Source organism: Festucalex cinctus, chromosome 14 (assembly GCF_051991245.1).
Source record: "Festucalex cinctus isolate MCC-2025b chromosome 14, RoL_Fcin_1.0, whole genome shotgun sequence".
In the NCBI taxonomy this organism is placed as follows: domain Eukaryota; kingdom Metazoa; phylum Chordata; class Actinopteri; order Syngnathiformes; family Syngnathidae; genus Festucalex; species Festucalex cinctus.
The window spans coordinates 9,433,757-9,461,743 of record NC_135424.1 but is presented as its reverse complement, the minus strand read 5'-3'; the positions used below and the strand labels follow the sequence as shown (position 1 = coordinate 9,461,743).

General features: G+C 41.1%; 2 protein-coding genes across 6 annotated transcripts; one reads left to right on the top strand and one right to left on the bottom strand.

The window, feature by feature from the left end:
• Window positions 1-6: 6 nt before the first annotated feature.
• On the bottom strand, window positions 7-1,998 carry LOC144001429 (early growth response protein 2b-like). The gene is made up of 3 exons (XM_077495743.1): window positions 1,796-1,998; window positions 1,090-1,666; window positions 7-585 (listed from the first exon to the last, which is right to left on the bottom strand). The coding sequence occupies exons 1-3, from the start codon at window positions 1,917-1,919 to the stop codon at window positions 243-245; spliced, it is 1,044 nt and encodes a 347-aa protein (XP_077351869.1). The 5' UTR covers window positions 1,920-1,998; the 3' UTR covers window positions 7-242.
• kif11 (kinesin family member 11) lies at window positions 1,606-27,698 on the top strand. 5 transcript variants are annotated; one of them, XM_077495741.1, is made up of 27 exons: window positions 1,606-1,707; window positions 9,558-9,636; window positions 11,186-11,315; window positions 11,388-11,485; window positions 12,923-13,001; window positions 13,090-13,275; window positions 13,866-13,990; window positions 14,079-14,169; window positions 14,422-14,567; window positions 14,654-14,750; window positions 15,651-15,746; window positions 16,397-16,485; window positions 16,551-16,638; window positions 17,384-17,457; window positions 18,757-18,871; window positions 20,029-20,100; window positions 20,605-20,740; window positions 21,740-21,912; window positions 23,014-23,139; window positions 23,238-23,393; window positions 23,911-24,101; window positions 25,062-25,222; window positions 25,378-25,496; window positions 26,042-26,264; window positions 26,765-26,940; window positions 27,212-27,310; window positions 27,454-27,698. In XM_077495741.1, the coding sequence occupies exons 1-27, from the start codon at window positions 1,671-1,673 to the stop codon at window positions 27,565-27,567; spliced, it is 3,276 nt and encodes a 1,091-aa protein (XP_077351867.1). In that variant the 5' UTR covers window positions 1,606-1,670; the 3' UTR covers window positions 27,568-27,698. The 5 variants fall into 5 exon arrangements, with proteins under 5 accessions (XP_077351867.1, XP_077351868.1, XP_077351865.1 ...); XM_077495742.1 differs by having other exon boundaries at window positions 1,607-1,707; window positions 9,561-9,636; XM_077495739.1 differs by lacking the exon at window positions 1,606-1,707 and adding an exon at window positions 9,151-9,338 and having other exon boundaries at window positions 9,561-9,636.
• The last annotated feature ends 289 nt before the right edge of the window (window positions 27,699-27,987 follow it).

Sequence of the window (27,987 nt, the reverse complement as noted above, 5' to 3'; positions counted from 1 at the left end):
GGAGCATATAAACGGCAGATCAGAATGGAACACGTCACATGTAAACAGGTGACCAGAGATCTTGATTCGGAATGATTTCAATCTAAAAAGTCTCCATGTCAACCCGGCTATAAAATGTTGACTCCACATTGGCAGTTCACGCTTGGGTACGTTTGAAATTTTAACGTGGTTGGTCACGTGGCGGACTCCCTGAGATAAGATAGCGGCGCCGTCGCTTGCTCGTCCTCCTGCTGGCGGCGACGTCAGGGGGCGTGGCCTTTCCTGTCTCTGCCCCTCAGGTGGACGTTGACGTGGCGCCGGCGCTCGTCGCTGCGCGCAAACTTGCGGCCGCAGGTGTCGCAGGCGAAGGGCTTCTCGCCGGTGTGCGTGCGCACATGCGTGGTCAGGTGATCGCTGCGGCCGAAGGCGCGCATGCAGATGCGACACTGGAAGGGCTTGTGGCCCGTGTGGATGCGCAGGTGGCGGCTCAGCTCGTCCGAGCGCGAGAAGCGCCGCTCGCAGCTCTCGGCCGGGCACGCGTACGGCCGCTGGTGCACCGGCGTCTTGCTGGGCCGGCACGGGTACTTGCGCGGCCGCAGGATAGGCCTGGAGGGGGGGGGGGGGAGGGTGAGCACAGTCCTCGTAAAGTCCATCAAATCAAATCAAATGAATGAAATTGATGTCAAATTGCCCTCGGGCTCGCATTGCCGGCGTCACATCCACCCGCCACATTCATGTGACATCATTAGCCGCGACGTCCACTAGTTTATGATGGATGACAAGTTTCGTTATAGTCCTCTTACAAGTGTAATTTCTGTTGCATTCTATTTTATTCATTTATTTTTTCTTTTATTTTCAATGTTCAAGAATGCTTATGCTCAGTCTATGTTAAGTAACTTGTCATTTGATGATACATATATGCCTTGTTTGTTTGTGTATAATTGCTAAAAAAAAAAAAAAAAAGTTTTGTGCAGTCAACTGCAAGGAAACGTTTTGAAAGTTTTTTTGCTGGAAATGTGAGGTAACCGTTCCGAGTTTTCTGTCAGTAAAAAAAAAACAACTAAATAATAATAATAATAATAATAATAATAAAGTGTTTTCTGTCAGTACCTGAGCGGGAGGTTGTGCCCCTCAGCAACGGCAGCGGCGGAAGTCGTCATCGGAGGCGGGGGAGGGGCCGTCGGAGGCGGTGGCGCGCCTAGAGTGAAGTTTCGGATGGTGTTGAGCGGGGTGAGTGGGGGGGCCACGCGGAGCGAGTCCAATGCGTACGCCGCCACCGACTTCCGGTCCGGGAAGCTCGCCTGGGGGGAGTACACCCCCCCGACGCCGTAGTCGGCCACCAGCGGCGCTTTTGGGGCCGAGTTGTAGGAGGGCGCCGCGTGGTAGGCCACCGCGGCGCAGGTGGGCGTGGCCAGGTAACCACCACCGGACGGGTCTTGGTACGCGTCACCGCTGCACGAGAACGACGAGGGCGGGGCAGGGTGCAGGTGCGCGTGCGTGTAGGGAGGCGCGTACATGTGGCTGACGTCAGGTTGGCCGTGCGCCATGACGACGTCCGACGCGGGGGACGAGGCGACGTCCACGCTAACCACGCCCACCGCGTCACTCCACGCGCGTGGTCCGACCACGCAAGACTGCACGGGGAGCGCGCGCAACGTTGCCACGTAGTGCGCGAGTGGACGCTCACCTGGATGACAGACAGAGAGACAGACAGAACAAGACAGACAGGTAAAAGACGGAGAACGTTTCACTCACTCGCCGTCAAGCGGCAGCCGTGGCGGATTGAACGGCAGACCTTTGGCGCCAAAACGCTTACCGGCTTCATCGTTTTCCGTTTGAATTTGTGCTTCCGGGCGTTCTTGCGCTTCTTGTTTGACTACAAACGCTGACACGGGCTCGAGGGAGCCCATTAAAGAGCTCATCGTGACCGGCAAGCACATTCAAAAGTGACGCTCGGGAAATCCTCCCGGCAGGCTTTTCTTAAAGGGACTCCGTGACGTCATTGACCAAATTTGGACACACCGGCCTTGGAACCATCAGCAGCTCCAAAAACAACGAACAGCATCACGGCAACGGCCATAAACGTCGGATCCTGCTGCCACTGCCAGTGCGGGGCTAGTTGTATCACGGGTAAACTGTCACATTGCAATTTTCTTCTCCACCAGAGGGCGCAACGAAAAAGTGGCATGCTAGTTTTCTTTGTATAAATGGTCAGGGGCTGTGTACTGTCTGAGAAGAGAATAGCGCCTTGTGAGCTGAGATGAGTGGCAGTTCTCTGTTCTGCACAACCCAAAGTCAAAATTTTCAACTTCATATATTTTGAAACAGGCGTCGTATGGACAAATTCTAGCAGCAGACTTGTTAGAAGAGAGATTCAGACATCTTGTTATGCCTCAGTCACCAGTCACGGCTCTGTTTTAAGCTAACTTGAAACTAGGTCAACTTTTAGGCAACATGGTAATTTGGGGCAACTTGTCTCAGTCATTTTGGGGTTTGTTGTCACATATACAAAGAAATACAGTGTTCCCTCCTTTTCCGCTGGGGTTAGGTTCCACAAAATACCCGCAATAAATGAAATCCTCAAAGTAGCTTTATGTTTTACATTTACTAGAAATGTTTTAAGGCTAAAACACCACACTTTTCGCATCGAGGCATTTTTACGTTTTCTCACATTTCTCTCGTTTAAACTTTCTCAATGTTCAAACCTTCATAAATCTTATAAAATAGGTAAATTACTGTAAGAAAAAAAAAGTAAAATTGCACTAAAAAAATCTGCGATTCAGCAAGACCGCATTAGAGCGAGGGAAAACTGTATTTCGCACAAGTAATACATATATATATATATATATATATATATATATATATATATATATATATATATATATATATATAAACTAAAACTAATACTGAAACTAAAAAAAGAAAAGCACCTTCACATGACATCGCTGTTTTTTTTTTTTTTTTTTTTTTTTTTAATATTGCACCAGGGTTATTATAGCTTTGGAATTTTTCATTTCAGTTAGTTTTTATTTTGTTTTGAGTTTTTTTTTTTTTAAATAAAGTTAGTTTTAATTAAACCAGTTCAGGGTGTACCTTGCTTACTGCCCGAAGCCAGCTGCGATAGGCTCCAGCACCCCCGCGACCCTTATGAGGAGCAAGCGGTTAAGAAAATGGATGGATGAATGGATAGTTTTAATTAGTTTTCAGGGTGCTTCTGATCGTTTTTATTAGTTTTAGTTATTTAATAAATGCTTAGTTTTATTTTCATTTTAGTTAGTTTCAGTATTAATTTTAGTTAAAAAAATATTTTATTTAAAAAAAACAGCATGGGAGCGACGTCATCTGAAGGTACTTTTCTATTGGCTGCTGCAAGATGACGTCACATCTGTGTGACACATTTTCAAACGTCCTTATTCTGGTTAATATCAAAATAAATCTACTTAAAAGCACATTTAAAATTATCCCCTAAAGATCATGCTTTAAATTAATTATCAAAGACTAAAACAAAGAACATTTTTACTGTAATTATTGTTAGTTTTAATAGTTTTGTAAACATAAAAATGTAGTTTCAATTAGTTTGTTTTTTAAAAAGCATTTCCGTTTTTATTTTATTTCGTTAACGAAATTCTTTTTTGAATTTTAGTTTTCATTTTTCTTTTAGTTTTAGTTAACTAAAATGTATTGCACACAAGTAATACACATTTAAAAAAAAAACTAAAACCAATACTAAAATGAACTAAAACTAAATTAAAACTAAGCATTTATTTAAAAAACTAAAACTCATAAAAAGTAACAAAAACAGCCTAAAACTAATTAAAACTAACTCAATTTCAAAAACAAAACTCAAGACAAAATCAAAACAAACTCAAATGAAAAATTCCCAAACTATAATAACCCTGCTCTGGAGTTGGCAAATATTTCAGGGCCGCCGTCAATGCAAATATCGGGTGGGTTGGATTGAAGAGCAGAGCGGGCATGTAGGATCCCCCCCCCCCCGGGGTGTCCGTCCTTCGCCCATTGCTGTTTTGCGGAAGCTTGTTGACGGATCCGCTGGCGTTTGCGCCGAGGATCAATCGCATGGAAGTGACTTTCACATGCGCGTCAGCTGAACGTCGCACAGCCTGCGCCGGCAGCCTTTTCAACGCCCACACCGACAAAAATGTCGCCGGCTATTGTGGCTGTGTGGTGCGGCCGCCCACCCGCTGCCAGATGGGGGGCTTGATCACCGCGCCCACGCGCACGCGCACTGTTTGTCTTTTGTGGCAGTATGATGGGGCGCTGGTTGCGAGCGAGCGAGCTCCGTGGGGACGCTTACCCCGCTTCCACCCTTCGCCCACGCGCCTTGCTTTGCGCGGAGGCTTCGGGGGGGCGGGGCGGGGGGTTCGGTTTTGTGTTTGGCGGCTGGAGCATCAGCCGGGGGTCCGGCGGCTCGGCCAAGCGCAGCGCACCGATTAATCATCTGTCATTGGCGCTTTTGGTGAATACGGATCTTTGTCTGGTTCCGAGCTGCTCTGGGGTGAAAACCAAGGCCCCGCCCCGCCCCGCCTGCCCGCCGACCTTCCGCCTCTCACGTTGTTGGCCCGTGCGCCACCTGAGCCTGCCGGCGGACGCTCACTCGTTTGGTCTGAAGCAGGGGTATCATAGATTTGGAATTTTCTGAATTTGTTTTGAGTTTTTTTTATTTTTTTTTAAAATTGAGTTAGTTTAATTAGTTTTCGGGGTGCTTCTGTTAGTTTTTATTACTTTTAGTTATTTTATAAATGCTTAGTTTTAGTTAGTTTCAGTATTAGTTTTAGTTTTTTTTAAATATGGTTATTACTTGTGTGCAATACGAGGTTATTGTAGGTAACTAAAACTGACAAAAAAAACTCAACCTAAAATTCAAAAACAATTTCGTTAACAAAATGAAATAAAAATGAAAATTATTTTTAAAAAAAGAAAACTAACTGAAACTACATTTTATGTTTACGAAACTTAAAACAATAATTATAGCAAAAAAAAAAAAAAAGTCCTTTGTTTTCATCTTTGGTAATTAATTAAATGCATGATCCTTTAGGGATAATTTTAAATGTAATTTTAAGTAGATTTATTTTGATATTACTATTTTAATAATTAAAATGAATAAAAACTAATTAAAACTAACTAAAAAACAAAACAAAACAAAAAAAAAACCTCAAAACGAAATAAAAACTAACTAAAATGAAAAAATCCAAAACTCTAATAACCCTGGCACAATATTTAAAAAAGAACAGCATGGGAGCGACGTCATGTGAAGGTGCTTTTCTATTGGCTGCTGCGAGATGACGTCACTTCCGTGTGACACACTTTCAAATATTACAGTTAATATAAAAAATAAACCTATTTAAAATCATCCCCAAAGGCTCATGCATTCAATTAATTACCAAAGACTAAAACCAAGGATGTAAATGTAGTTTCAGTTAGTTTTTGAAGTATTTTTGTTTTTATTTCATGTTGCTAATGACATTGTTTTTTTTTTATTTTAGTTTTAGTTGTTTCGTTAGTTTTAGTTCACTAAAATAACCTTGATCCAAAGAGACAAACCTGGAAAGTCGCCGGTGGCTGGTCGGGCTCAACGAGGCGCTGATCAACATTTGCAAGCCATTTAGCAGTATTTGTTTGATGAATGTTTTTTTCATTCATCCCGATTCCCAATTGCCGATTGTCTTTGTTTGGCTTCCCCAGACGTTAGGTTTCTCTTTTAATTAAAAAGCCCCGAAAAAAAATCTTGAAAAAACACGTATCTGATTTTTTATTTTTTTATTTTTTTGTCCTAAAAAAAAAGGAATAATAATAAAAATAAAATAATATAATAAAAATAATAATAATAGTCTCTTTGTGCAAAAAAAAAAAAAAAAAAAAAAAACTTGGCTCCATGATATTGCATTCCGGAGATATGCAATATATACTGTGCTGTATACCAAGTAAATAAAAAAAAAACAGACTGTAAATGGAAAAAAAACAGTTGAACGAAAAAGCATTCATAAAATAAAAATCTTAGCAAAATGAAAAAACGTATATAATAAATGAAATATATATATATATATACTAGGGGTGTGAATTGCCGAGTACCTGACGATTCGATTCGTATCACGATTCACAGGTCACGATTCGATTCGATACCGATTAATCCCGATACGAATTTATAACTGGATTGTTGCGATTTTTTTTCATTCAAATTTAGAAAATACTAATCAGTAAGCTTGTAGAGTGTAAGATTTATATGAAAATGTATTATTTATTTATCTGAAATTTCAGTCTTATAGAGGTTGTAATCTGTTTCATGTTTGAGCAGCATTAAAATAAAATATTAAGGCTTAATGTTCCGTTCATATAACATTCTTCCATGCTCAAGGTGTGAATCCTAACCCGAAGTCAGATGTTTTGTTGAATATTTTTCCATTAAAAATGGAAGTTTAAAAATCGATTCACACACACACACACACACAAAAAAGGCAATGATGATAAGACGTTGAATCGGTAAGACTGCCGAATGAACAATTCTGAGCTCTTAAAAAAAAAAAAAAAAAATAATAAAAAAAAAAAGCGATTTTTTTTATTGAATCGATTCGAGAATCGCGCGATGTAGTATCGCGATATATCGCCGAATCGATTTTTTTAACACCCCTAATATATACATTCCTGTTAATTATATATATATATATATATATATATATATATATATATATATATATATATATATATATATATATATATATATATATATATATATAATTAACAGGAATGTATTTATTAATTTTTTTTAATTAACATGGCGTTCCATTATTTTGTTTTCACAATTAAAAAAAATAATAAAAATCAACACGTCGGTGATTTGTTTGCCAGAATGAGATTATTAGGATTGCTAGTCACTTGGAAAAAAAAAAGTGAAAATGAACAAACCCATATGAAGTGAAATCAGAATTCCATCTCCATTCAACATGTATCTGGCTGCTACAAATTTTTGTGGGTGATTTCACTTCACTTCCGGCTCCTCTATTCAAACAAAGTCAGCAAGAACATCAAAACATTTTGCTTGCAGGGATGGACTTCAATTGCTTTCTGTAAATAGCTTTTACCATTTGGACCTTCAGCTTTTGCACCTTCAAATCCAACAGGACCATCTCAAAGTCCACTTTGAACATTTGCAGCAAGCTTCAGTGTGACTCAAAACATCCAACTCACCTCAGCCGCGCTCCTCGTCTTCTTCTTCTTCTTGGTCTTGTTTGTGGCAGCGTGGAGGCTCTCGCGACCACAGGAGAAGCACAAAGAGAGCGCGAGGACGTCCGGATGAGGATGAAGACGATGACGAAGAAGAAGGTTGAGGGCGGCCCAAGAACAAAAGTCGCTGGTCATCGTCGCCCGGGTCCGAGTGGGCTGTGGCCACAAAGAGCCAAGAAGAAGAAGAAGAGGAAGAGGAGGAGGGGCGTGAGGACCAACAATACGATTGTTCCACGCTCACGTTGAAATTTGTCCAAAGAACCAAAATCGAGGGATTCTGGAGATTCTTCATCCTATTGATCGCACGTCACTTTAGTCGCTACTCTATATCAATTCATGACCTTTTGGTTATACTTCGGCCTGCAACTAACAATTATTTACTTTAATCTTTTATTCATTTTCATCGATTCATCTGTTGACTCTTTTTCGATTACTTGATGAATCGGACTAAAAAAAACAACTCTCCCCCCCCATATTATAGTCCAAAACAGGATATTATTTTACTTTTATTTAATTTTTTTGTTTAATTTTACTCGGGTTCGAGTCCAGGCTCCGGCCTTCCTGTGTGGAGTTTGCATGTTCTCCCCGTGCCCGTGTGGGTCTTTTCCGGGTACTCCGGTCTCCTCCCACATTCCAAAGACATGCATGGCAGGTTAATTGGGCGCTCCGAATTGTCCCTAGATGTGCGTGTGAGTGTGGATGGTTGTTCGTCTCTGTGTGCCCTGCGATTGGCTGGCAACCAGTTCAGGGTGTACCCCACCTACTGCCCAAAGCCAGCTGAGATAGGCTCCAGCACCCCCCACGACCATTGTGAAGAATAAGCGGTCAAGAAAATGGATGGATGGATACTTCGGTTGGATACCTGGGGTGGTGTGGAGTCCCTTAGAACTAGTCTGGTTCTGGGATATCAAACCATGAATTTTTAATGATTTTTTTTTTTAAATTCAGCAATAATAGTTGAAATTTCAATTTTCAAATGAATTTTATTTTGAAATGCACCATCAGATTTTAGTCAAAGTACTTTGGTTGGATACCTGGGATGGTGTAGTGTCCCTTAGAATTGGTCTGGTCCTGGGATGACAAACTTAGAATTTTTAATATTTTTAAAAATTATTTTAAACCCTAAACCAGGTGTTGATCAGCTATTATTTTGAAGGTGGGTAACGCAGCGGCATGTCGGCATGTTACCGTTCATACATGGCAGGTTAAGTGGGCGCTCTACATTGTCATACAATATCATACAATATTCATCACAGTCGAAACAGAATCAATAAATGACAAAGACAAATACAAAAAAAAACGTGAGGACTTTTTCCAAAAGTCCATTACAGAAAGTAGTCTCTGGGCATTTTTGTTTTTGTCATGAAAATCGAAAGAACCTTTTGTATAGCTTGAAATCATTCTTCCAACTGTTGATGTGAATAAAATTTTAGCAAAAAGTCAAAATTCTCCTCCTGTAACTGAACTCCCTCTTAAACAGTTTAGTTGCAATGTTTTTTTCTCTCTCTACACTCACTTACATCATGTAAGCTACATGGTCTCCCAGGCAGAGAAGTGAACCTACACCAACCGGCACCGAAGGAAAGTGACGGTCCCACTCATCCTCCTGGAGCCCAGTTTAGCTCTTGCAATGTAATGTGTTTGGATTGTGTTCCGCCTTCTTGGCCATTTGAGGTCACGCCCAAAAAAAAAAAAGAAAAAAAAATGAGGTAACACCTCTGTAATAATTTCCCTTTTTTTTTCATTGATTAAAACAGAAGGACCGTCATAAATAATATTCATGTTTTTATATTGCTTTGTTTAATAAAATTATTCTTAAACGAGAAAAGAAATATAACGATGTTGAATTAAATTTCCTTCAACCTCCATGACGTTTTCCGGGGAGCAGTCACATGTCCGCCTCGTCCAGTAGAAAGGCTTGTCTAGCGTTGCTCTTCTGTGATTGGCTGAGTGCAAATTTTAAAAAGTACTATTCGAAATCTTTGGTGTTGTTTGAGCACCGAGACGTTTGCTTACTTGCTGCCATATGCGTCAGGAACGAGAGCGAAGCCAGCAGAACGTAAACAGCCAGCAGATAAACACGACAAACGGATCGGCGGAACACTCGAAAAAGGCCTGCGGTAAGTTTGGAGCTGGTCTGCTTCAGACTCACGCTCTCTGAAATGCTGTTGCTGTTTGTGTGGTTCTGTCCGTTAAAAGTAGGTCCGTCCGTAAGCGAGTTAGCAAAGTGGAGCCCAAACCGTGCGCGGCTGCCTGCTAAGTCGTCCTTTTTTCTTTTTTTTTTTTAAATTAAAAGCAAGAACTGTGTTGACGAAACGTGAATGTGTCTTGTGTCGCAGCAGCCATGGCTTCAAATCATCCGAGTGCAGTCAAACGGGACGAGAAGGGGCGAAACATCCAAGTGGTCGTCAGATGCAGGTACAGTACAGTACTAATGGACATCGAATTCTGCTCATGTTTGTATACTTAATGCGGGGAGTCGTACCGATGTGATTTTCTTTGCCAGTTTGTAAACGGTGTCTAGACAGATGCTGTAAAATTGGCATTTTGGCAGTGGTCATTTTGCCGTGACCGGCAACTCGCCTGCTAGCGCCGTGAACGGCTCTAATTTGGTGGTGTGAATCTGCTATTTTGCCGTGATTGCACTAGGCAGGTCACAAATAGTTTATTTTGCAGTGATGTTTATTAAGGTTATTAATTAAGGTTATTTTGAGTTGTGCACTGTGCGGTTAGTGCATCTCTTCAGACTCTTTATATGAAGTTTTCATTTTCTTATGCCACTAAAAATGGGCAGTTATCGGTATAGAACCGTCCATGGTGACGTCACGTTGAAGTGCGCCCCTAGCGGTGGAAGGCAGGGCGTCAATGCGAGTGAATAAGCAAAGTGCGCATTAAGTTTGCACATGTGCGAGGGAAAAAACGGGGCTACCAACTACCTTATCAATTTGAATGGCGCAGATTAGAGTGGTGACAATTTTTGCGTAACTGTACACTTTAAAGCTTGCAAATCAACTTCCCCGATGTCAGTGAACCACATGCTATGCATTTTAATAAAAAACAGCAACTTTTCAGCGGTTGAAACGTTTCTATCAGAGCCGATTCCATTGGATCCAATTTATTTTCAATGACCATTTGGTAGTTTTGCCTACCCATAATGCACCTTGAATTTGAGATGCACACTTCGCTTATAGACCCTTCCAGCTGACGTCACTTTACCCAGAATGCTTAGTGACCGCTTACCCTCTTGGTGGTCAAACAACCCATAGAAAGACACGGAAGGAGCATCGTTTTCGGGGAATGATTCGTCTAAACATGACAAATGTACCCAAAAAAATGTCCATAGTTATAGTTATGGTGATTAGAGATAATTTAGATAAGTACAGCCACACCACTAGGGGGGTTTCTCCGTTAAGATTACATTGAGAGAGGAGAGTAAGCGTTGTTGTTGGTGTTGGTGTTGAGAGTGCAGCGTGCAGAAGCTGGTGGAATAAAAGGCAACAGCGACCCATGTTTATTTTGTATGTTTTATTAAAACATAATAGTTACTGCAAAACACTAGAACCAACTGTTCTTAGCCGGTATTGGCAAAAGCTGGAGTTGGTTGGAGGGAAAGATCCGTATCTACTATCACCATCGGCCTGGTCAAAGCAAGCCATAGCGTTCCCCCGAGTAAGCTGAAGGTACATAATAGTCGGGGTCAGTGCAGTGTCTTTGTACGTCATTTTTCTACCCGACGTGCCGACGCCACGGGGTATTCTTCAGTCACATTTGGCTGACATCGGATTGGTGTGTAGAGGCCTTTAGCCTAACTTTCACTCTACTTGAAACATTTTTCCTGATTGTACTATGTGTATGTTATGCTGCACATGGTTCAAGTCAGGTTTTTTTGAAGCATTTTTTTAACAAATGCAAACATTTAAGTCTGCTGATTGTTTATGAGGTGTATGTGTGCGCCGTTCCCTTTCAGACCTTTTAACAAGATGGAGCACAAGTCGTCATACAGCGTTATTGACTGCGATACAAACAGGAAGGAGGTTCTGGTGCGGACGGCAGGTGTGAACGACAAGGCCTCCAGGAAGACGTACACTTTCGATATGGTCAGCTCATTTCCAATCTCCCCAATAAAATCATTTTGCTGCCAGAAATTCAGTGTTGTTTGCGTCCTGCAGGTGTTCGGACCCCCCGCCAAGCAGATCGACGTGTACCGGAGCGTGGTGTGTCCCATCCTGGATGAGGTCATCATGGGCTACAACTGCACCATATTTGCGTGAGTACTCGCACACATGCTGGGTAGTCCTTGCAGGATTTCACAGGCTCCTTTGGCTCTTGCCTGAATTTGCGGTAGACTGCCTACAATGTGATGAAATATTAATATGTAAATTTGTATTTCTTCATTTAACTGCCTCACTTGGTGATAGGGATGTAACCAGCGGTCTGGGGTGTCACTCGACGAAGTTAAAAACTTATCTAGTCCTACCCCTTGTAACCGCCCGACTACCAGCAATTCAAATTTGTCCTCTGTAGTGGACCTTTTTTTTTTTTAACCTGAGTATCTCCCAACCACTGCATATGATTGATTGATTGATTGATTGATTGATTGGAGCCTATCTCAGCTGGCTCTGGGCAGTAGGTGGGGTACACCCTGGATTGGTTGCCAGCCAATCGCAGGGCACACAGAGACGAACAACCATCCACACTCACAAGCACACCTATGGACAATTCGGAGCGCCCAATTAACCTGCCATGCATGACTTTGGAATGTGGAGACCGAAGTACCCGGAGAAGACCCACGCAGGCACGGGGGGAACATGCAAACCCCACCCAGGAAGGTCGGAGCCTGAACTCGAACTCGAGTCCTCAGTACTGGGAGGCAGACGTGCTAACTAGTCATCCAAGAAAATGTATAAACCTGGTCATGTATACAGTGCACTTATACATGCGTACATTTGCCAGCAACATATGTACATGAAATTCCTAGACATATACCATAATACGTTTATAAATCATATACTCATACTCACATATACAATTTTCATGCTCTTGTCTGACATAAGTAATTTTTTTTAACTTTGCTTTTAAACATTTTTTTAAATTCAACAAATGAGTCCCATCTTTTCAGGTCAATTCCCAAATTATTCCACAAATAAGCACCTTTTACAGAAACACACCTTTGCTTAATATTCGTTCTTGTTTTGTTTTTTTGTAGACACTTGTACCCTTTATCTCATAAGGACTGTGTCTAATTTCAAACAGCTTCTGAGTACTGTGGCAGAGTAGATTGTTGTGTACTTTGTAATGTGTATTTGAATGTATTGTGATGCAACATCAATTTGTCTGCTCTGTGGTCTTGTTTCAGCCATTCTCGGGTTAGTCGATTGATGATTGTACTTATTACGCCACCGCAGAATTGCATTTTGTTGACAAACAGTTTTGCACTGTCCTGAGCTGAAATTCAAGTAAATTGCACATGCAGTCAGTCATCTGTGTATCCAAAACAAAGAATTGAATTTGGCGGCAGCTCTTTGTTATGATTGGAACTTGCAGAAAGCTCCGGATTGGTCCAATTTGTGGGAAAGTTGCGATGACTGAAGGAAATTGCAAGCTCGTCCATAATTCAGTGATGAGTTGAATTGGCCGAATTGTTGCTGTTGCAAATTGTTTGAGAGGGGCTGAATGTTCTTGTTGGTTGGTTGGTGCCTTGCAGCTACGGTCAGACGGGAACAGGAAAGACCTTCACCATGGAGGGAGAAAGAAGCCCAGACGAGCAGTTCACCTGGGAGGAGGCAAGTTGGTTGGACGCATGTGGAGTGACGCGGGGGCGGCGCTACGCCAACATCCCCTGACCGCTTTGCCTCTGGCTGTTTGTGGCAGGACCCCTTGGCCGGCATCATTCCCAGAACCCTCCACCAGATCTTCGAGAAGCTGTCTGAGAACGGCACAGAGTTCTCCGTCAAAGTGTCGCTGCTGGAGATCTACAACGAGGAGCTCTTTGACCTGCTCAGTCCTAGTGAGGACGTCAACGAGAGGTTGCAGCTCTTTGACGACCCAAGGAACAAGGTGCCTTTTGCACACAACAGGGGAGAATAGGCCCCAAAAAAACACATTTGCCAGTAAACACTGTATACCATGGTTATTTTAGTAAATAAAATTCAAAAAGCAATTTCCTTAACAAAATTAATTTACTTCGTGGTATTGGTATTTGGTATGAGTAGCGGTGAGTACTCAAGATTCGTGTATCGGTTGGGGAAAAAGTGATATCGAACATTCCTAATCGTGACGATGCACCATGACGACTCTTTCCAGGCAACATATATTTTATTCCATGTTTCAATCAGAATAGTTCTAATAAGTGAGTGTTATGTTAAAGAATTCATTCATTATCAGTCACCTAGGGTGGAGGTGGCTGCCTCTGAATTTTGTATGAAGGAAAACCCCTGTTTATGCTTTCAAATTTTTTTTGTGTGTAGGAGGGAGAAAAAAAAAATGTTTACATGTTCTCGAGTGGATTTTCATCTTTCTGCGCATGCGTCTGGAATGTAGCCGCAACTGACGGAAGCGTGCCAAGTTTTCTCTCAAATGAACACAAAAGTGAAAGAATTCCAGCTTGTGTATTTAAATCGCGTGCTAACCCGTTGTGGTGCCGGCAGCGTGGCGTGGTGGTCAAAGGTCTGGAGGAGGTGGTGGTCCACAACAAAGACGAGGTCTACCAGATCCTGGAGAGAGGCGCCGCCAAGAGGCGGACAGCCTCCACACTCTTGAACGCCTACTCCAGGTGGGACACGCATCCACGTTTGACCCCCCCCAAAAAATGTTTTTGTGTTGACTGACAGGTGGTCTGACTTGTCTTGAATTGTGCGCAGCCGCTCACATTCGGTCTTCTCAGTCACTATGCACATGAAGGAGTTGACGCTGGACGGCGAGGAGCTGGTCAAGATCGGGAAGCTCAACCTGGTAAAGCAAACGTTGGCAGCATGGGGATGAAAGTGTGGTAATAGGAGCTGTGTTGCCCAGGGTTATTTTAATTAACTAAAACTAACAAAAACAAACTAAAATTAAAAAAAAATGCTTTTTAAAAACAAAACCTAACAAACTACATTTTTTTAGTTTACAAAACTAACTAAAAGTAACTAATTATAGCAAAAATGTCTTTGTTTTTTTTGCATCACTAATCATGACCCACTTATGTGTGTGTGTGTGGTCCAGGTGGACCTGGCGGGTAGCGAGAACATCGGCCGCTCCGGCGCGGTGGACAAGCGGGCGCGGGAGGCGGGAAACATCAACCAGTCCCTCCTGACACTGGGCCGCGTCATCACGGCTCTGGTGGAGAAGAGACCTCACGTCCCCTACAGGTCGGTGCAGTACACACACGCGCACGCACGCCTGCACGCACTCATCAAAGACGTAGCTGACGTGGCTGTTGATGAACTTCCTGTAGGGAGTCCAAGCTGACGCGCATCCTGCAGGATTCGCTGGGCGGACGCACCAAGACCTCCATCATCGCCACCGTGTCGCCATCCTCTAGTAACCTGGAGGTGCGTTTGTCCCACACACAAAACAACACTGAGATCATCAAGATGACATGGGCTTGTACTCGAGTTGATTTATTTCACTGTGAGGCAAAGGAGCCATCCATGAATTGAGTGCAGATTTTCTATATAATTATTTTAGATTGGATTTTTGTGTGTACCAGGGTGATTATAGTTTGGGAATTTTAGTTTAGTTTTAGTTAGTTTCAGTATTAATTTTAGTTTGTTTTGTTTGTTTTTTTAATATGTGTATTACTTGTGCGCAGTATTAAAAAAAAAAAAAAATACCATGGGAGTGACATCAGCTGAAGGTGCTTTTCTATTGGCTGCTGCAAGATTACGTCACTTCTGTGTGACACACTTTCAATCCTTCCTTATTCCAGTTACTATCAAAATAAATTGACTTAAAATCACATTAGAAATCATTCCCAAAGGCTCAAGCATTAATTACCAAAGACTAAAACGAAAGACATTTTTGCTATAATTATGGTTAGTTTTAGTTTTGTAAACATAAAATGTAGTTTGTTATTTTTCGTTTTTTCAAAACCATTTTCTTTTTTATTTTATTTTGTTAACGAAATTGTTTTTTGAGTTTTTGTTTTTTCATTCGTTTTAGTTAACTAAAATAACCTTAGTGTGTACAGGACTCCTGATGTCCAAAGAAGTGGTGTGTAATCGCATTCTGACTTGTAACTGAGCAGCTAAGTTGAGTCTGTCAAAGTAGCGCACTCACATTTGTCTTGATTACGGCCAACGTTATGAAATCGCGATGGCTCGCCAAAACCTCCTAAATCAAGGCACCACTCGTACCCGTCGACCTCCAAAAGCACAAAATCACCCGCCAGATTTCAAATCTCGATCAATGCCGGGATTACGATCCCTAACACGCGTTTGCGTTTTGCACAGGAGACGCTGAGCACGCTGGAGTATGCCAGCAGGGCCAAGAACATCATGAACAAGCCCGAGGTGAACCAGAAGCTCACCAAGAGGACGCTCATCAAGGTGAGGCTCGTGCCTTCGCGCCACATGCGCCTCACACGGGGATTCATTTCCCACGCACCCCATCCACAAGATCATGCTGTACAGCGCTCCTGTAGCAAGCGTATGCTGTCTTGAAATGGCGGGCCGCAGTTCTGGTCTGGACCAATTCAGGGAAATGTAGTCGTCTGCGGCGTCACATGGCTGCATAACGTGCTGCTGCCACTGACTGTCCACATCGCTGTCTGTATACAGTTTTATCATAGTGCTTGTTGTGATCATGTGAACCGTAATGAGCCAAACAATCTATTTACTGGAAGAGTTCTGCAGGCTTGAAGACGCAAGACGTCTTCTTCCCAGGTTTGGAATAATAGTTAATTTTAGACAATTTGCATCTATTATGCTAATGATAATAATAATTTAATTAGAAATAAGACAAATATTTGAAAAAATGTGATGTGAAAAAATGACCTCCATTCAATACAAAGGATAAATGCAATGCGCATTTGATATTATATGAATACAATGGTGTCATGGTGAGTTAAACAAACAAATTCTTCCCAAACAGCTATTCAAGTCATCTGGTGAAAATTCTTCTATTTTTAATGTCGCAATATATCGCAGACCCAAAAAAACCGTTTTGTTTTTTTTCTCCTTTTTTTGTCCACTCTCAGGAATACACGGAGGAGATCGAGCGCCTCAAGCGAGACCTGGCCGCCACCAGGGACAAAAATGGCATCTACCTGTCAATGGAGAACTACACGTATGTGCTGGCGTGTTCATGTTGCGTCGCATGTGATGCGTGTTATGAAAAGTTGTGCGTTTCAGGAGCATGATGGAACAGATCACCATCAACAACGAAAACATCACGGAGTACACCGAACGCATCACCGCCATGGAGGACGAGCTGAGGAAGGTAAATGATGACCTCATTCGACATTTTCATTTTATTTCTTTTTTGTGAAAGGTACCCATCCCTAGTATTACCATAATTACAATTATTGCAGGAAAAAAATGACCTGTGATGTCAAAGCAGGCTGAATCCAGATCTGTTCCAAACTGCATATTTAGTTTGTGAAAGAACAGAAGCGTCATTTGAACCCCCCCCCCCTCAGAAGAGTAAAGAGTAATTCTCTCTGTTATTCTGAGGAGGAAAAAAGTCCTGAAATGTCAAACCAGGATTAATCCGCATTTAATCTTGATTTCAAATTTTAGCATGAACAGACACAGGCCACTTTTTATTTTTTTTCTATTACAGTAGAGCATTTTATTTCTTCCATGAAAGTCATTAGTAATGTATAATCACAACTATTTAGGGAGGAAGTCCTGAAATGTCAAACACAATGTGTGTTCACGCGTCTGTTCACACGTCTGTTATTTGAAGCATCTGAAGTGTTGTATAAAATGGTAACTTTTTTTTTGTTTGTTTATTACCGCAAAGAAATAGTTAATGAGAACATTAGAAAGAAAATTCATGTGGGGTCAGAAGTGATCATTTCAAATAAATTATAATCCAGATCTGATCCCAATTTGACGTGTGAAGGTAACTGAGGCTCTGTGGCGCTGTCATTAATAATAATCCTAATTACAGTACTATTGATGTGATGTCAAGCCATTTTCTGACCTGGCCTCATCCAGATGATGCAACTGTGTGTGTGCAGGTGAGCGAGCTGTTGGTGGACAGTAAAACGAAACTGGAGCAGTGTGCCGCCGAGCTGGACGACAAGCGGCAGAGGTGCGGATGTTTTCGCGTCCCGACAACCAACTCGGAGCCCCTCGCTTAGGGCTGTTCTGCTCGATTATGGAAAAAAATAATCATGATTATTTTGGCAATGATTGAAATTAGGATTATTCAAAGGGTTATTTATTTTTTGGTACAAAACAAGGACCTGTTTAACTCATTCACTGCCAGTCATTATAGAAAATTTTTACATTTCCAATACTCACGTGATATTACATTCAATAATTATATATAAACCGAATCTACCAAATAACAGAATAGACTCCCTACTTTTTGTCCCGTCCCGTTCTTTTATAATTGACAGCAGAAAAATGTAGGTTTGCCAAAATACAGCCATTTCTCCCATGGACTCTGAAACTGTGTTTATTTCCTATGAAATGGGGCAATGATGTCATCTACCGGTGGTTGGGCATCAGTAAAGTTGTTTCCAAGTTTGATATTTACAGTGGAGCATGCTCAGATTCGCCCCCATTTAGCACCGCTCTAAAAAATACAATTGACAAGTATACTTGTCAAAGGCAGTGAATGAGTTAAGCATTTAAAAATATTAAGACTAATTAAAAAGAAAAAAAAAAAGAAACACTCTATGTAAGTTCCTTTTGGACCAAACAGAATTTATATTTATCTATTCATTTATTTATTTATGTTGGCAAAAATTAGAAGTTGGAGTGCAACTTGTGCAATGTGCAGTAGGATGATGATGATGATGATGATGATTATGATGATTATTATTATTATTTTGTACAAAACAAGAAAATGTTTACACATTTTCAAATTTAGACCAATTAAAAAAAAACTATTAATTATGTAAGTACCTGGTTGGATCAAATAGATTTTTCTAATAACATATATTTATTTTTGCTGACAAAAACTTGAAGTTGGAGTGTACTGTGTAGTAGGACGATTGTGTATTATTTTTTTTGGGTTCAAAAAATGTTTAAATGTAAGAAAACAAATACAAAATATTAAGACAATTCTTTGGAACACTAATTATTCAAGTTACTTTTGGATGAAACAACATTTATTAAATTATTTTAAAAAGGTGTGCAAATTTATAAATTTAAACAACTCCAAAAAAAATTGTATTAATCTTTTTTTTTTTTTTTTTACGCTTTTGGAATTGTGGAGTGTAATAATTGAATTTCCATTAATTGCACAGCCCTACCCTCGCCATCACGTCCTAACTTGTCACCTGGACCCTTGTGGTTTGCGATGGGTTCACTGCTGTCGGAATCTTGAATGAATGTGATGATTCCCAAGCATCTCACAATTTGCAACCTGTCCATTACGCAGGCTGGAGGAGACCAGCCAAGACCTGGAAGCCACCAAAGACAAGCTGGCCGAGGAGCAGTTCATCAGTGGCTCACTGCACTCGGCCTGGGAGGATCTCTACGGCACCGCAACTCAGGTGCTGCACCTCACCTCATACCACGTCACACCCGTGATCATTTTCAAATGAATTTCACATTTTTTTTCAGACGAAAATGCAACGTAAATAGAAGCCATTCATTGAGACTATAACTAAAATTGACTGACAATTTCGTCAATGACTAAAACGAAAATGAAAACAACACAGTGACGAAAATTCGCACCATCCAATCAGAAGGAATGAAAGGCAGGTTGGAGAAAAGAACCCCTCAGAAGCTGTTTAGTGTTCACTGCACTGAATTTAATTTAATTAATTAATTTAATTTTATTTATTTCATTGTGCAGCTGTAAGATTCAGCTCAAGCCATTATGCATTTTTTTATTTAGGTGAAAACCAAGTATATTATTGTCAGTTCAACATGTTCTATTGAAACAATAAGACGCCATTGTATTAAATGTTTTGCATGTTAACCTACAGTTGCAAATAAGGGTTTTAATTTTCTGTATAAAAGTTGAAATGTATGCTGAAGGAAAATATTGAATAAACTGTCAATTTAATTGACTAAAATTGCTTTTTTTTTTTCGTCGACTAAAATACAACCTAATGACAAACTATAATTTTAGTCAAAAGACTAAATTAAAATTTCTTGTCAAAATTAACACTGCGTCACACACAGATTAACAGTTGACGTCTTCAGCGTCACTTGGACAAAATGATTTTGTGGATTTGTACCTGCAATATGAAAAGTGGTGGTCATCGTTACGGGATTAAAAAAATAAATAAAATGGAATGACCATCTCAAATGCCTGTAAAATACTCCATAATATATATTTTGTAAAAAACGATTACTGACAAACATGAGCTCTCCAATAAAGTTCCTTTGGCATGAGTTAAGTTTCCATTAGCAACGTCTTGGTCGTTTTGACATGTTCATCTGGTGTCAGCTGATTGGTGGACATTAACTAGAACGTGTCAGCCAATCAGAGACGGGCACAGACGGGCGCTAGCTAACAAATGTTGACCACTTAGCCACTTTTCAGGTCTTGTGATGATTAAAAGGAAAAAAAGTGTCTTTGAGCTGCTTATCAAAAACTGAGAAGACACTGTTAACATTTGGAGTAGTCACGGTCATCAAAACAGTTCTCCTTGTTTTGTTTTAATTTTTTTTTTAATCTGTAATGCGTTTCTGTGTACAGCTGCTGAACACGGCGAACGCCAGCACTTGTGACGTCGTGGGTCTGCACGCCAAGCTCGACAGGAAGAAGCTGGTAATGCAAACTTTGGGCAATTTTTTTACATTTATTTACAAGCATAGCCCAGAACATTTATTTTCCAAAAGACATTCATATAAATATAAAAAAAATATATAGCTCTAAGAATATGGTAATGAATAGTTTGCTCTCATAGCTATTTTACAATTGTGTGTATTTCAGAACACTTAAGAAACTAAAGAATAATCCAAATTTTAAAAAGAATAATAATCAAATGCCCATAAAATGAGACAATGGATTTATAATTTTGCATTTTGATCACAGAAGGAACACCCAACAGCCTCATGTAGTGTAAAATCTATCAAAGATTAAGCCCACTAAACGCTTGACTTGGCATGAGTCACTGCATATATATAAAAGTCCCACAAGTTACTGATATTGATCGCAATATACTTTCTGCTGCATTTCATCGTCAATAGCAGCACTTCACTGACACTCTTGCCTGCCTGCGCCTGATGTCCAAAGCGTTTCCCTATCATTTGGATTCCATGTTGTGCGCAGGTTGACCAGCACAACGCGACAGCCCAGCAGGGTTTCACCGAGCGCATGGCGTTGGCCTTCAGCGGCATGCAACGCGGCCTCCAGCAACAAGGAGACAAACATCGACACATCCTCAGCAGCTCTTTGCACACTATCGGTATTTCCGTTATCATGTTGACCATCTTTCACTCATTGTATGCAGATTATGATGTAGTGCGCTATATAGCTGACTAAAAGTCCACTGAAAATCCCTTTGAAGTGACCCAGGTAGCTCTTTAGTGCTGCCCTAATGTGGAATTAATCCATTTTTTATTTATTTTTTTATTTATTTTTCAAAAATGCATGAAAAGGAGTTCAAACATGACAAGCATTCTTAACATTTTTTTGCGCTGGAAAATGTATGGAATAAATGTTAAAGGGACAGCACCATGAAAAATCAACTTTTTGGAGCTCTTAGCAGTGTGAAAATGCAAATTCCTCACCAAATGCATGACCCAAGTGGTGTTTTCCTCCATTCGCCCGTCTATGAGAAATTCTCTGTCAGTCCAACCTGAGAAAACCAGCTGTTGGCATTTTATGCCTACTTTCACACTGCAGGTCTTAATGCTCAATTCCGATTTTTTTTTTTTTTTTTTTTGAGTAAGCGTTTAAATTACATATTAATTGAGACCTCAGTCTGTCAGCTGTGTGAACGTATGAGTCCCCAAAGTGAGCTGCATGCACAGAAGAAGATACAAAGTCACTCACAACACTATTTGCAGAAGTAAGTCCGTATGGTCCAGCGTGTCAGGGCCGCAGATTTTTATAAGTCCGTCATCGCGGCTTATATTTTTACCATCTCATATCTACAGAGGAGTGTTGCAGGAGGAGGTAGAAATATTTTGTGAAAACAAGGCGAGCCTGTTCGAGCGCCTCATCCCACGGACAAAAGATTATTATTATTTTTTGGTCCAATATGGCTCTTTCAACGTTTTGGGATGCGGGGAATTTGTTGGAATGAGTGACGCTCAAGATCATTCTCTCGTTCCCAAATCACTCCAAAGGGGTTTTGTGCTAGTGGACATTCCAACAGCACAAGAAAATGTCTACATCGCTAAATAGTGGCTCGGGCGGGATTTCCAAGAGGTGTGCGGCGTAACTGTGACCTCCGTTACAGATGGCGTTCTGGCCGTCAACGCCGAGGCGCTGACGAGCGCCATGGGTGGCGTGGAAGACCTGGTGACCAACATAGGGCAGCTGGTGGGTGAGGGCATGACACGCTGGCGGGAGCGCCTGCAACGCCACCGCCAGCTCAGCCAGCGCGACAAAGAGATCACCAAGGAGCTTCTGGTTAGCACAACAAACGTGGATGCACACAATCCGCTTCTTTACTATTTGGCTGTTTGTCTCTTCTCCTTATGTCTTTCTCACTTTATTGTTTAGCTCTCATTTTGTCTGGCTCGTGCTCCCTTTTTTTTGGTCTTTCTTGAGCTTCCTCATTTTATCTCCCCTGCACTCATTTCCTCATTTGTTCATTTTCTTTGACCTTTTTGCTCTTTCTCACTTTTTTCTTTCTCTCTTCCTCATTTTTTTTTTTTTGTTCGCTCCTCTTTCTGTCTCTCATTTTCTCTTCTGCTCTCGCCGCTAGTGTTAATTTTACCTGCCATTTTTAAATTTAGTCTGTTTTAGTCCGATTTCAGTCACGCTTAATAGTTTTTTTGTTTTTTGTCACAGTTAGTCAACCTCATAATTTTTACTTAGTCCATTTTTAGTCGACTATAAATCTACCATTTAATCTTTATTTTAGTCCAAGAAAATGTAATTTTGTTCGTCATTTTAGTCTAGTTTTAGTCAGGACAACCATTTTACCCTTGTATATATTTTTTGTCAGCAGTTTAAATTGAACCTTTTCGTCATCTAAAACTATTTCACATAAAAGTTTCTCATCTTTTTGATGGGAAAAACAACTTTACACACAATTACAGTGGCTACTGTGGCTCCATGCTATGAGATAGAAAGTTAGTTAGCAGTCGCATTAACATTATTGTTGGAATGTTATAGCCGCTGGATTAATGTTAAGTTATAACTATAATTTCCTTTATTTATTTATTTATTTTTAAGCTTTCGCCGTGAATCCACCTTTTTGTCCCATGTTTGTACTGTGTGTCACTTGACAGTGTCACAGTGATAGATTAGCAGAGACAAGATTTTGCAAAATCATATAATTTGTCTCGTTTTTATTCATGAACTAAAATGTCAATAGATTTTAGTCCACTTTTTATTAAGTGAAGGACATTTTCGTCTCGTCTTCATTAGTCCATGAAAATGCATACTGATTTAGTTGTTTTATTAATAATGAGGATTTAAGTCAGGTAAAAAAATGTGTGCTGAGGAAATTATTTTTTGTTGATGAAAATAACACTACTCACCGCTCGCTGTGCCTGTATGGAGGAGGAGCACCAGCGCTACATGGAGGAGGTCCTTCAGGGTCAGACTCTAATGGCTCTTTCAGTGCTCAAAGGCCTGTACGCCTCCCTCAGGAAAACCACAGAGGAGCAGCGAGCCCTGGCCGACAAGGTTGCCAAGTCTACTTTTAAAAAATAAAATAAAATACAATTGAGTGCTCAGCATCTTTTGTTCTCATGGTCATGCATTGGTGGCACTCTGTGCGCCAGGTGGAGGACATGAAGGAGATTGGCGAGTTGTTCAGCGGCCTGGCTGCGGAGGTGGCAGCTCTGCAAGAGGTCACAGTCACCAACGTCAAGGACCTGCAAGACAAACATGACCGGCTGGAGGAGCAGATCCGAGAAGCTCGGGAGAAGAACCAGCAGGTAACGAGCGCTTTGCTAGCCTCGCCCCGCATTAGCAGAGAAAAGATTTTACAAAATCATGTAATTTTCGTCTCGTTTTTGTTTGTGAACTAAAATATCCATAGATTTTAGTTTAAAAAAAAAAAAAAAAAAAATTAAGTACATTTCTTCTTCATTAGTCTTCATTAGTCGGCAAAAATGCATACTGATTTATTGTATTAATGAATGGTTTTAGTCCAGTGAAAAAAGTGCGTTGATGAAATTGACACTACGGCAGAATAATGGACTCCTTGTTTAAAAAAATAAATGAATAAATAAAAAAATCTCTCCTGTAAAGTAGCCTTGAGAGCAAAAAAAAAAAAAAAGTTTTGAAAGCCTTCTTGACTTGCATCATCAAGTTTATCTGCAAAAAAAAAAATATATATATAGTGTTATTGATTCCTACTGGCTGATGTAGGCAAGAAGGGGCTTGGTGCTGGACTATACAGTCGTGATGTCTTCTCTTTCCAACTTGTAAGCTTCCTGTCGCCTTCTCCAGAGTTTGAAGATGTTGCAACAACAAATGACCGTGGCGCAACAACAAATGACCGTGGCGCAACAACAAATGACTGTGGTGCAACAACAAATGACCGTGGTGGCCACTGAGTCCGACGAGGGTTTCGACAATCTGTGTGCGTCTTCCGGAGCCCTGGCGGCTCCCTTTTTGAGCCTTCAAGAGCAGCACAGCAGGTGAAGCGCCGCCATCGTCTGTTGTGACAAGAAGAAAAACAAACTTAAAAAAAAAAACGCCTTCATCGCTTCCTATTGTCATTTGGCAATCCTAAAATCACTTCTTCTTCTTCTTCTTTTTTTTTTTCTTTTTTGTGTGTGTTTTTAAAACCAAAGCAAAAAAATTGCCTGGTTCTTAAATTTAGTTTTTGAATATAATCGTGTTTGTGTTGAGTCCTTTAAACAATCCATAATGGTGTCTTCAAGGTGTTTTTTTTTTTTTTTTAAATCAATCTGCATTATTATTATCATTATTATTATTATTACTATTATTGGTGGTGTTAAGAAAAATCAATTCTGCATTGTATCGCGATATTGCAGTGCACAATTCTTGTATTGATTCACTATGTGGCCGAATCGATATTTAAGCATAAATTGTTTTATGGAAATATTCAACAAGTCTTACTTAGGTTTAGGGTTCACACTTTAAGCATGGAAGCATGTTATATTAATGGAACATTAAACCTTAATCTTTTTTTTTTTTTAATGCTGTTCAAACACGAAACAGATTGCAACCTCTTAAATACAATGTTGAAGTTTCAGTTAAATACATTATCATACAAATCTTGCAGTGTACTGATTAGTAGTTTACTGATTAGTATTTTCTAAATTTAAGTTAAAAAAAAAATCGTAATAACCGACTTTAAAGATTCGTATTGGGATTAGCTGGTATCAAATTGTGACCCATGGATCGAATCGCCAGATACTAGGCAATTCACACCCCATTATTGTTGTTGTGATGATGATCCATTTAATTTTCTAATTGTCCATGTTAGATTTTGGCTGTTAAATGTTTGGTTGTGGTTCTTCTGATTTGTAGTGGCTAATTTTTTTTTTTAATTGGCAATGAAAACTGTGGAAAGAAGGAATGATGTGCCGATTGTCTTTTTTTTTGTGTGCGTGTGTGTGCTGCTTCCTCAGTGGTTGCAGGCCGGTGACACATCAGGCTTCCGCTGGGGTGGAACTGGTGTGCTCCACCTCCTCGTCCCTCGCCCAAACGCTGCGACGCCACGTAGACGAGAGCCAGCGGACCCTGGAGGAGGCCGCCGCTCGCTGTGAGAACATGGAGAGCAGCGTGTCGGGTACGGCCGTCTATGATTTATCGTCCCTGCGAATGATGCACTCATTGCCTCCTCCCTAATCAATATGACGGGATTTCATTTTCATTCCGCGACATCAAACTAGCCACCGTGAATGGTTTCCAACTCGGCACCGGTCTCCATGCATGTGTGTGCAGGTGTGCTTGAACGAGGCCAGGACTGGCGCTCGGCACTGGAGCGGCACGGGGACGAGCGAGCCCAGGAGCGCCTGTCGCTGGTGGCGGACGAGGCGGCCGACGCTGACGCCCTCCATCAGGTACAGGCGCATACATACATACATATATATATGCAGTGTTCGCTCGTTTATTGCGGGTGTTAGGTTCCAAAATCTACCCGCAATAATGGAAATCTGCGTTAATTAAAAAAAAAAAAAAAACTAAAAATTCTGTTAATTATATGTATTTTTTCATTGTTTTTTTTAAAGTTTTGTTCTGAATTTTACTTTATTATAAATGCTTTTGCATTCATAATGTTTTTTTTTTTCTTTTACAGTCATTTTTTCCATTTAAAGTATATATTTTCTTTCATTTGTTTTTTTTTTTTGTTTTGGTGTGACTTTTTCTTAGTTTATTATGAATGCTTTTTCATTCATCTTTTTTTTCATTTAGTCATTTTTTCCCCATTAAAAGTATGCTCTTTTTTTTTTTTTTTTTAATTATTATTGTACTTGTTCTACAGCACAGGATGTATTTTCTATATCTGGAATGCAATGTCATGGAGCAACAGGACTGACACCGTTGGTGGGTCTGCTCAGGGGTATCTCCGCGCCACTCAGGCTTCCTCCTCCGTCTCTCGCCTTAGAATGTAAAGACATACAGCACCGAGCAGCTCGCCGTGTTCAAGGCACAGCTGAGGGCCCAGCAGGAGGAAGTGGAGCGGGTCCTGGAGCGCATGCGGAGCCAAACCTCCTTGGACGGTACCGCCCTGGACCAGCAAGAGGCCGCCGTCCACCAGCGGGTGGACGACGGTCGGCAGCTGCTGCAAAACTTCCTGCAGCAAGAGCTGCGCCGCGACGTGCCCACAGGTATGAAACGTTTTTGCACGTCGTTCTGCACTCATTTGACACCATTCTTTGAACTATTGAATGCTTCGCATAAAACAGACATAAAGCAAATAAGTGGGAGGTGGCGGTATTTAACCCACAAGCAAAACGGGCATGTCGTTTATTTTTCTAACATTGAAGCAAGCAAAGACTTGAAATATTTCACATTGTGTGTGGTGAACTAAAAGCAAAAGTTTCACTTTTTGAAACAAATGGACATAAATGGATTTTCCCTCCATATTCTAATTTTATTACCAGCACCTGTAATCAATCAGCTTGACAGAAATGTGACACTATTTGCTGAAACGTGAGTGATTTGGACAATTTCAAGTGATTGATTTTCAAAAACTGTTGATACATTTGACAGAAAAGTACAAAAATTGACCTCACGTCGGTGCTGAGCACACAAACTGGCAATCGTCACGGCTACCAGCCTTTGATTAACACCTGTCACTGTCCGACCTGCGACGCCCTCCCCTCAGGTCAGACGCCGCAGAGGCGGGACTTTGTGTACCCGCACCAGATGGCCACCATGTGGAGCCGCACGGAGATACTTGAGAGTCTGAGGAGGCAGCAGGAAGAGCTAAGAGTCGCCACAGAGGGCGACTGCGACGAGCGAGAAGACGATGACGACTACGACGACGACAAACGTAGCCAGGTGAAGTGCCAGTCTTGAGCATACAATGGCGAGCGAGGTTTCACTTTGTTTGTGTTATCCTGCACGTGAAAATGTTTTTGTTAGGTGAAATATGTACTTGAGGTTGTGTAAAGAAGAGGTACGGTACTGGTACCGGGTATGCCGTGCAACACTATCTACGCCTGCTACCAGTTGGAACTTTGGTGGTCCCCTTTTCAGACTAAAATGTGTCCCTGGAGCACAAACGTATGCGTGACGTTGGCGCATCCTGATCATGGTGTGCCGCTTTCAGGGCTCCCTGGAGGACGAGCTGAACGAGACGGTGGCCACCGAGTGCTCGATCGACGAGAACCTGGTCTTCAATGACCGCAAGCGACGTCCCTTCTTCAAGGTGAGCATGCGTCTCGTCTCGTCTGGACAGCAAAATATTGTGAGCATGTCGTCACGCATATTTCGGGTGGCACCGCGTGCAACACTATGCCTTCCTCGTGCAGCATCTGAATGTGTCATACCTTCATTTTGTGTTCACTCCAGCAGAAGACCAGCAAGAAAGAAGGCAAGGTCATCCCCAGCAGGCCCAAAGTGGTTTACGGCGACGCTGGCCAGAGCCCACAGAAATCACGACTCCCGCTACGCTGTCAGAATTAAACCTTATCCCTTGTTGGCTCTTAGTTTCCAGTTTAGTGTTGGTGACATTTAATCAATCGGTTTTAATTTTTCAAATTCATTGAATGTTCTGTGGTTGTGCATTTTGTTATATTAAAATTCATTTAAAAACATAGGAGTGTACATATAGTAACTGAATGACGCGGGAGCCTAGTGGGGGAAGTATCCCCACTTTGTGATGTCACAATGAGGTGGGAAAAGAAAAAATGATGCTGAGGGCAGCCAGCACAGACAGTGCTACCTTGACTTATTTTGTATATTTTCTTTATATAAATACAGTCCTCTGTTACTGTACATACGGTATAATGTATAACCAAAAAAAATTTGTTTTGTTTTTAAGCCTGGGATGGATTAAAAGCAATTCAATGGGGTGGACTTGATTTGATATTCTGTAAATTAAGT

Coding starts and splice junctions, on each gene's coding strand:
- kif11 (XM_077495737.1), top strand. CDS start 9,245: ATGCGTCAGGAACGAGAGCGAAGCCAGCAGAACGTAAACAGCCAGCAG. Junction 14,568..14,653: donor AGACCTCACGTCCCCTACAG/GTCGGTGCAGTA, acceptor AACTTCCTGTAG/GGAGTCCAAGCTGACGCGCA. Junction 16,639..17,383: donor TGGAGGACGAGCTGAGGAAG/GTAAATGATGAC, acceptor GTGTGTGTGCAG/GTGAGCGAGCTGTTGGTGGA.
- LOC144001429 (XM_077495743.1), bottom strand. CDS start 1,919: ATGTGCTTGCCGGTCACGATGAGCTCTTTAATGGGCTCCCTCGAGCCC. Junction 1,667..1,795: donor AACGGAAAACGATGAAGCCG/GTAAGCGTTTTG, acceptor TCTGTCATCCAG/GTGAGCGTCCACTCGCGCAC. Junction 586..1,089: donor GGGCACAACCTCCCGCTCAG/GTACTGACAGAA, acceptor CCCCCCCTCCAG/GCCTATCCTGCGGCCGCGCA.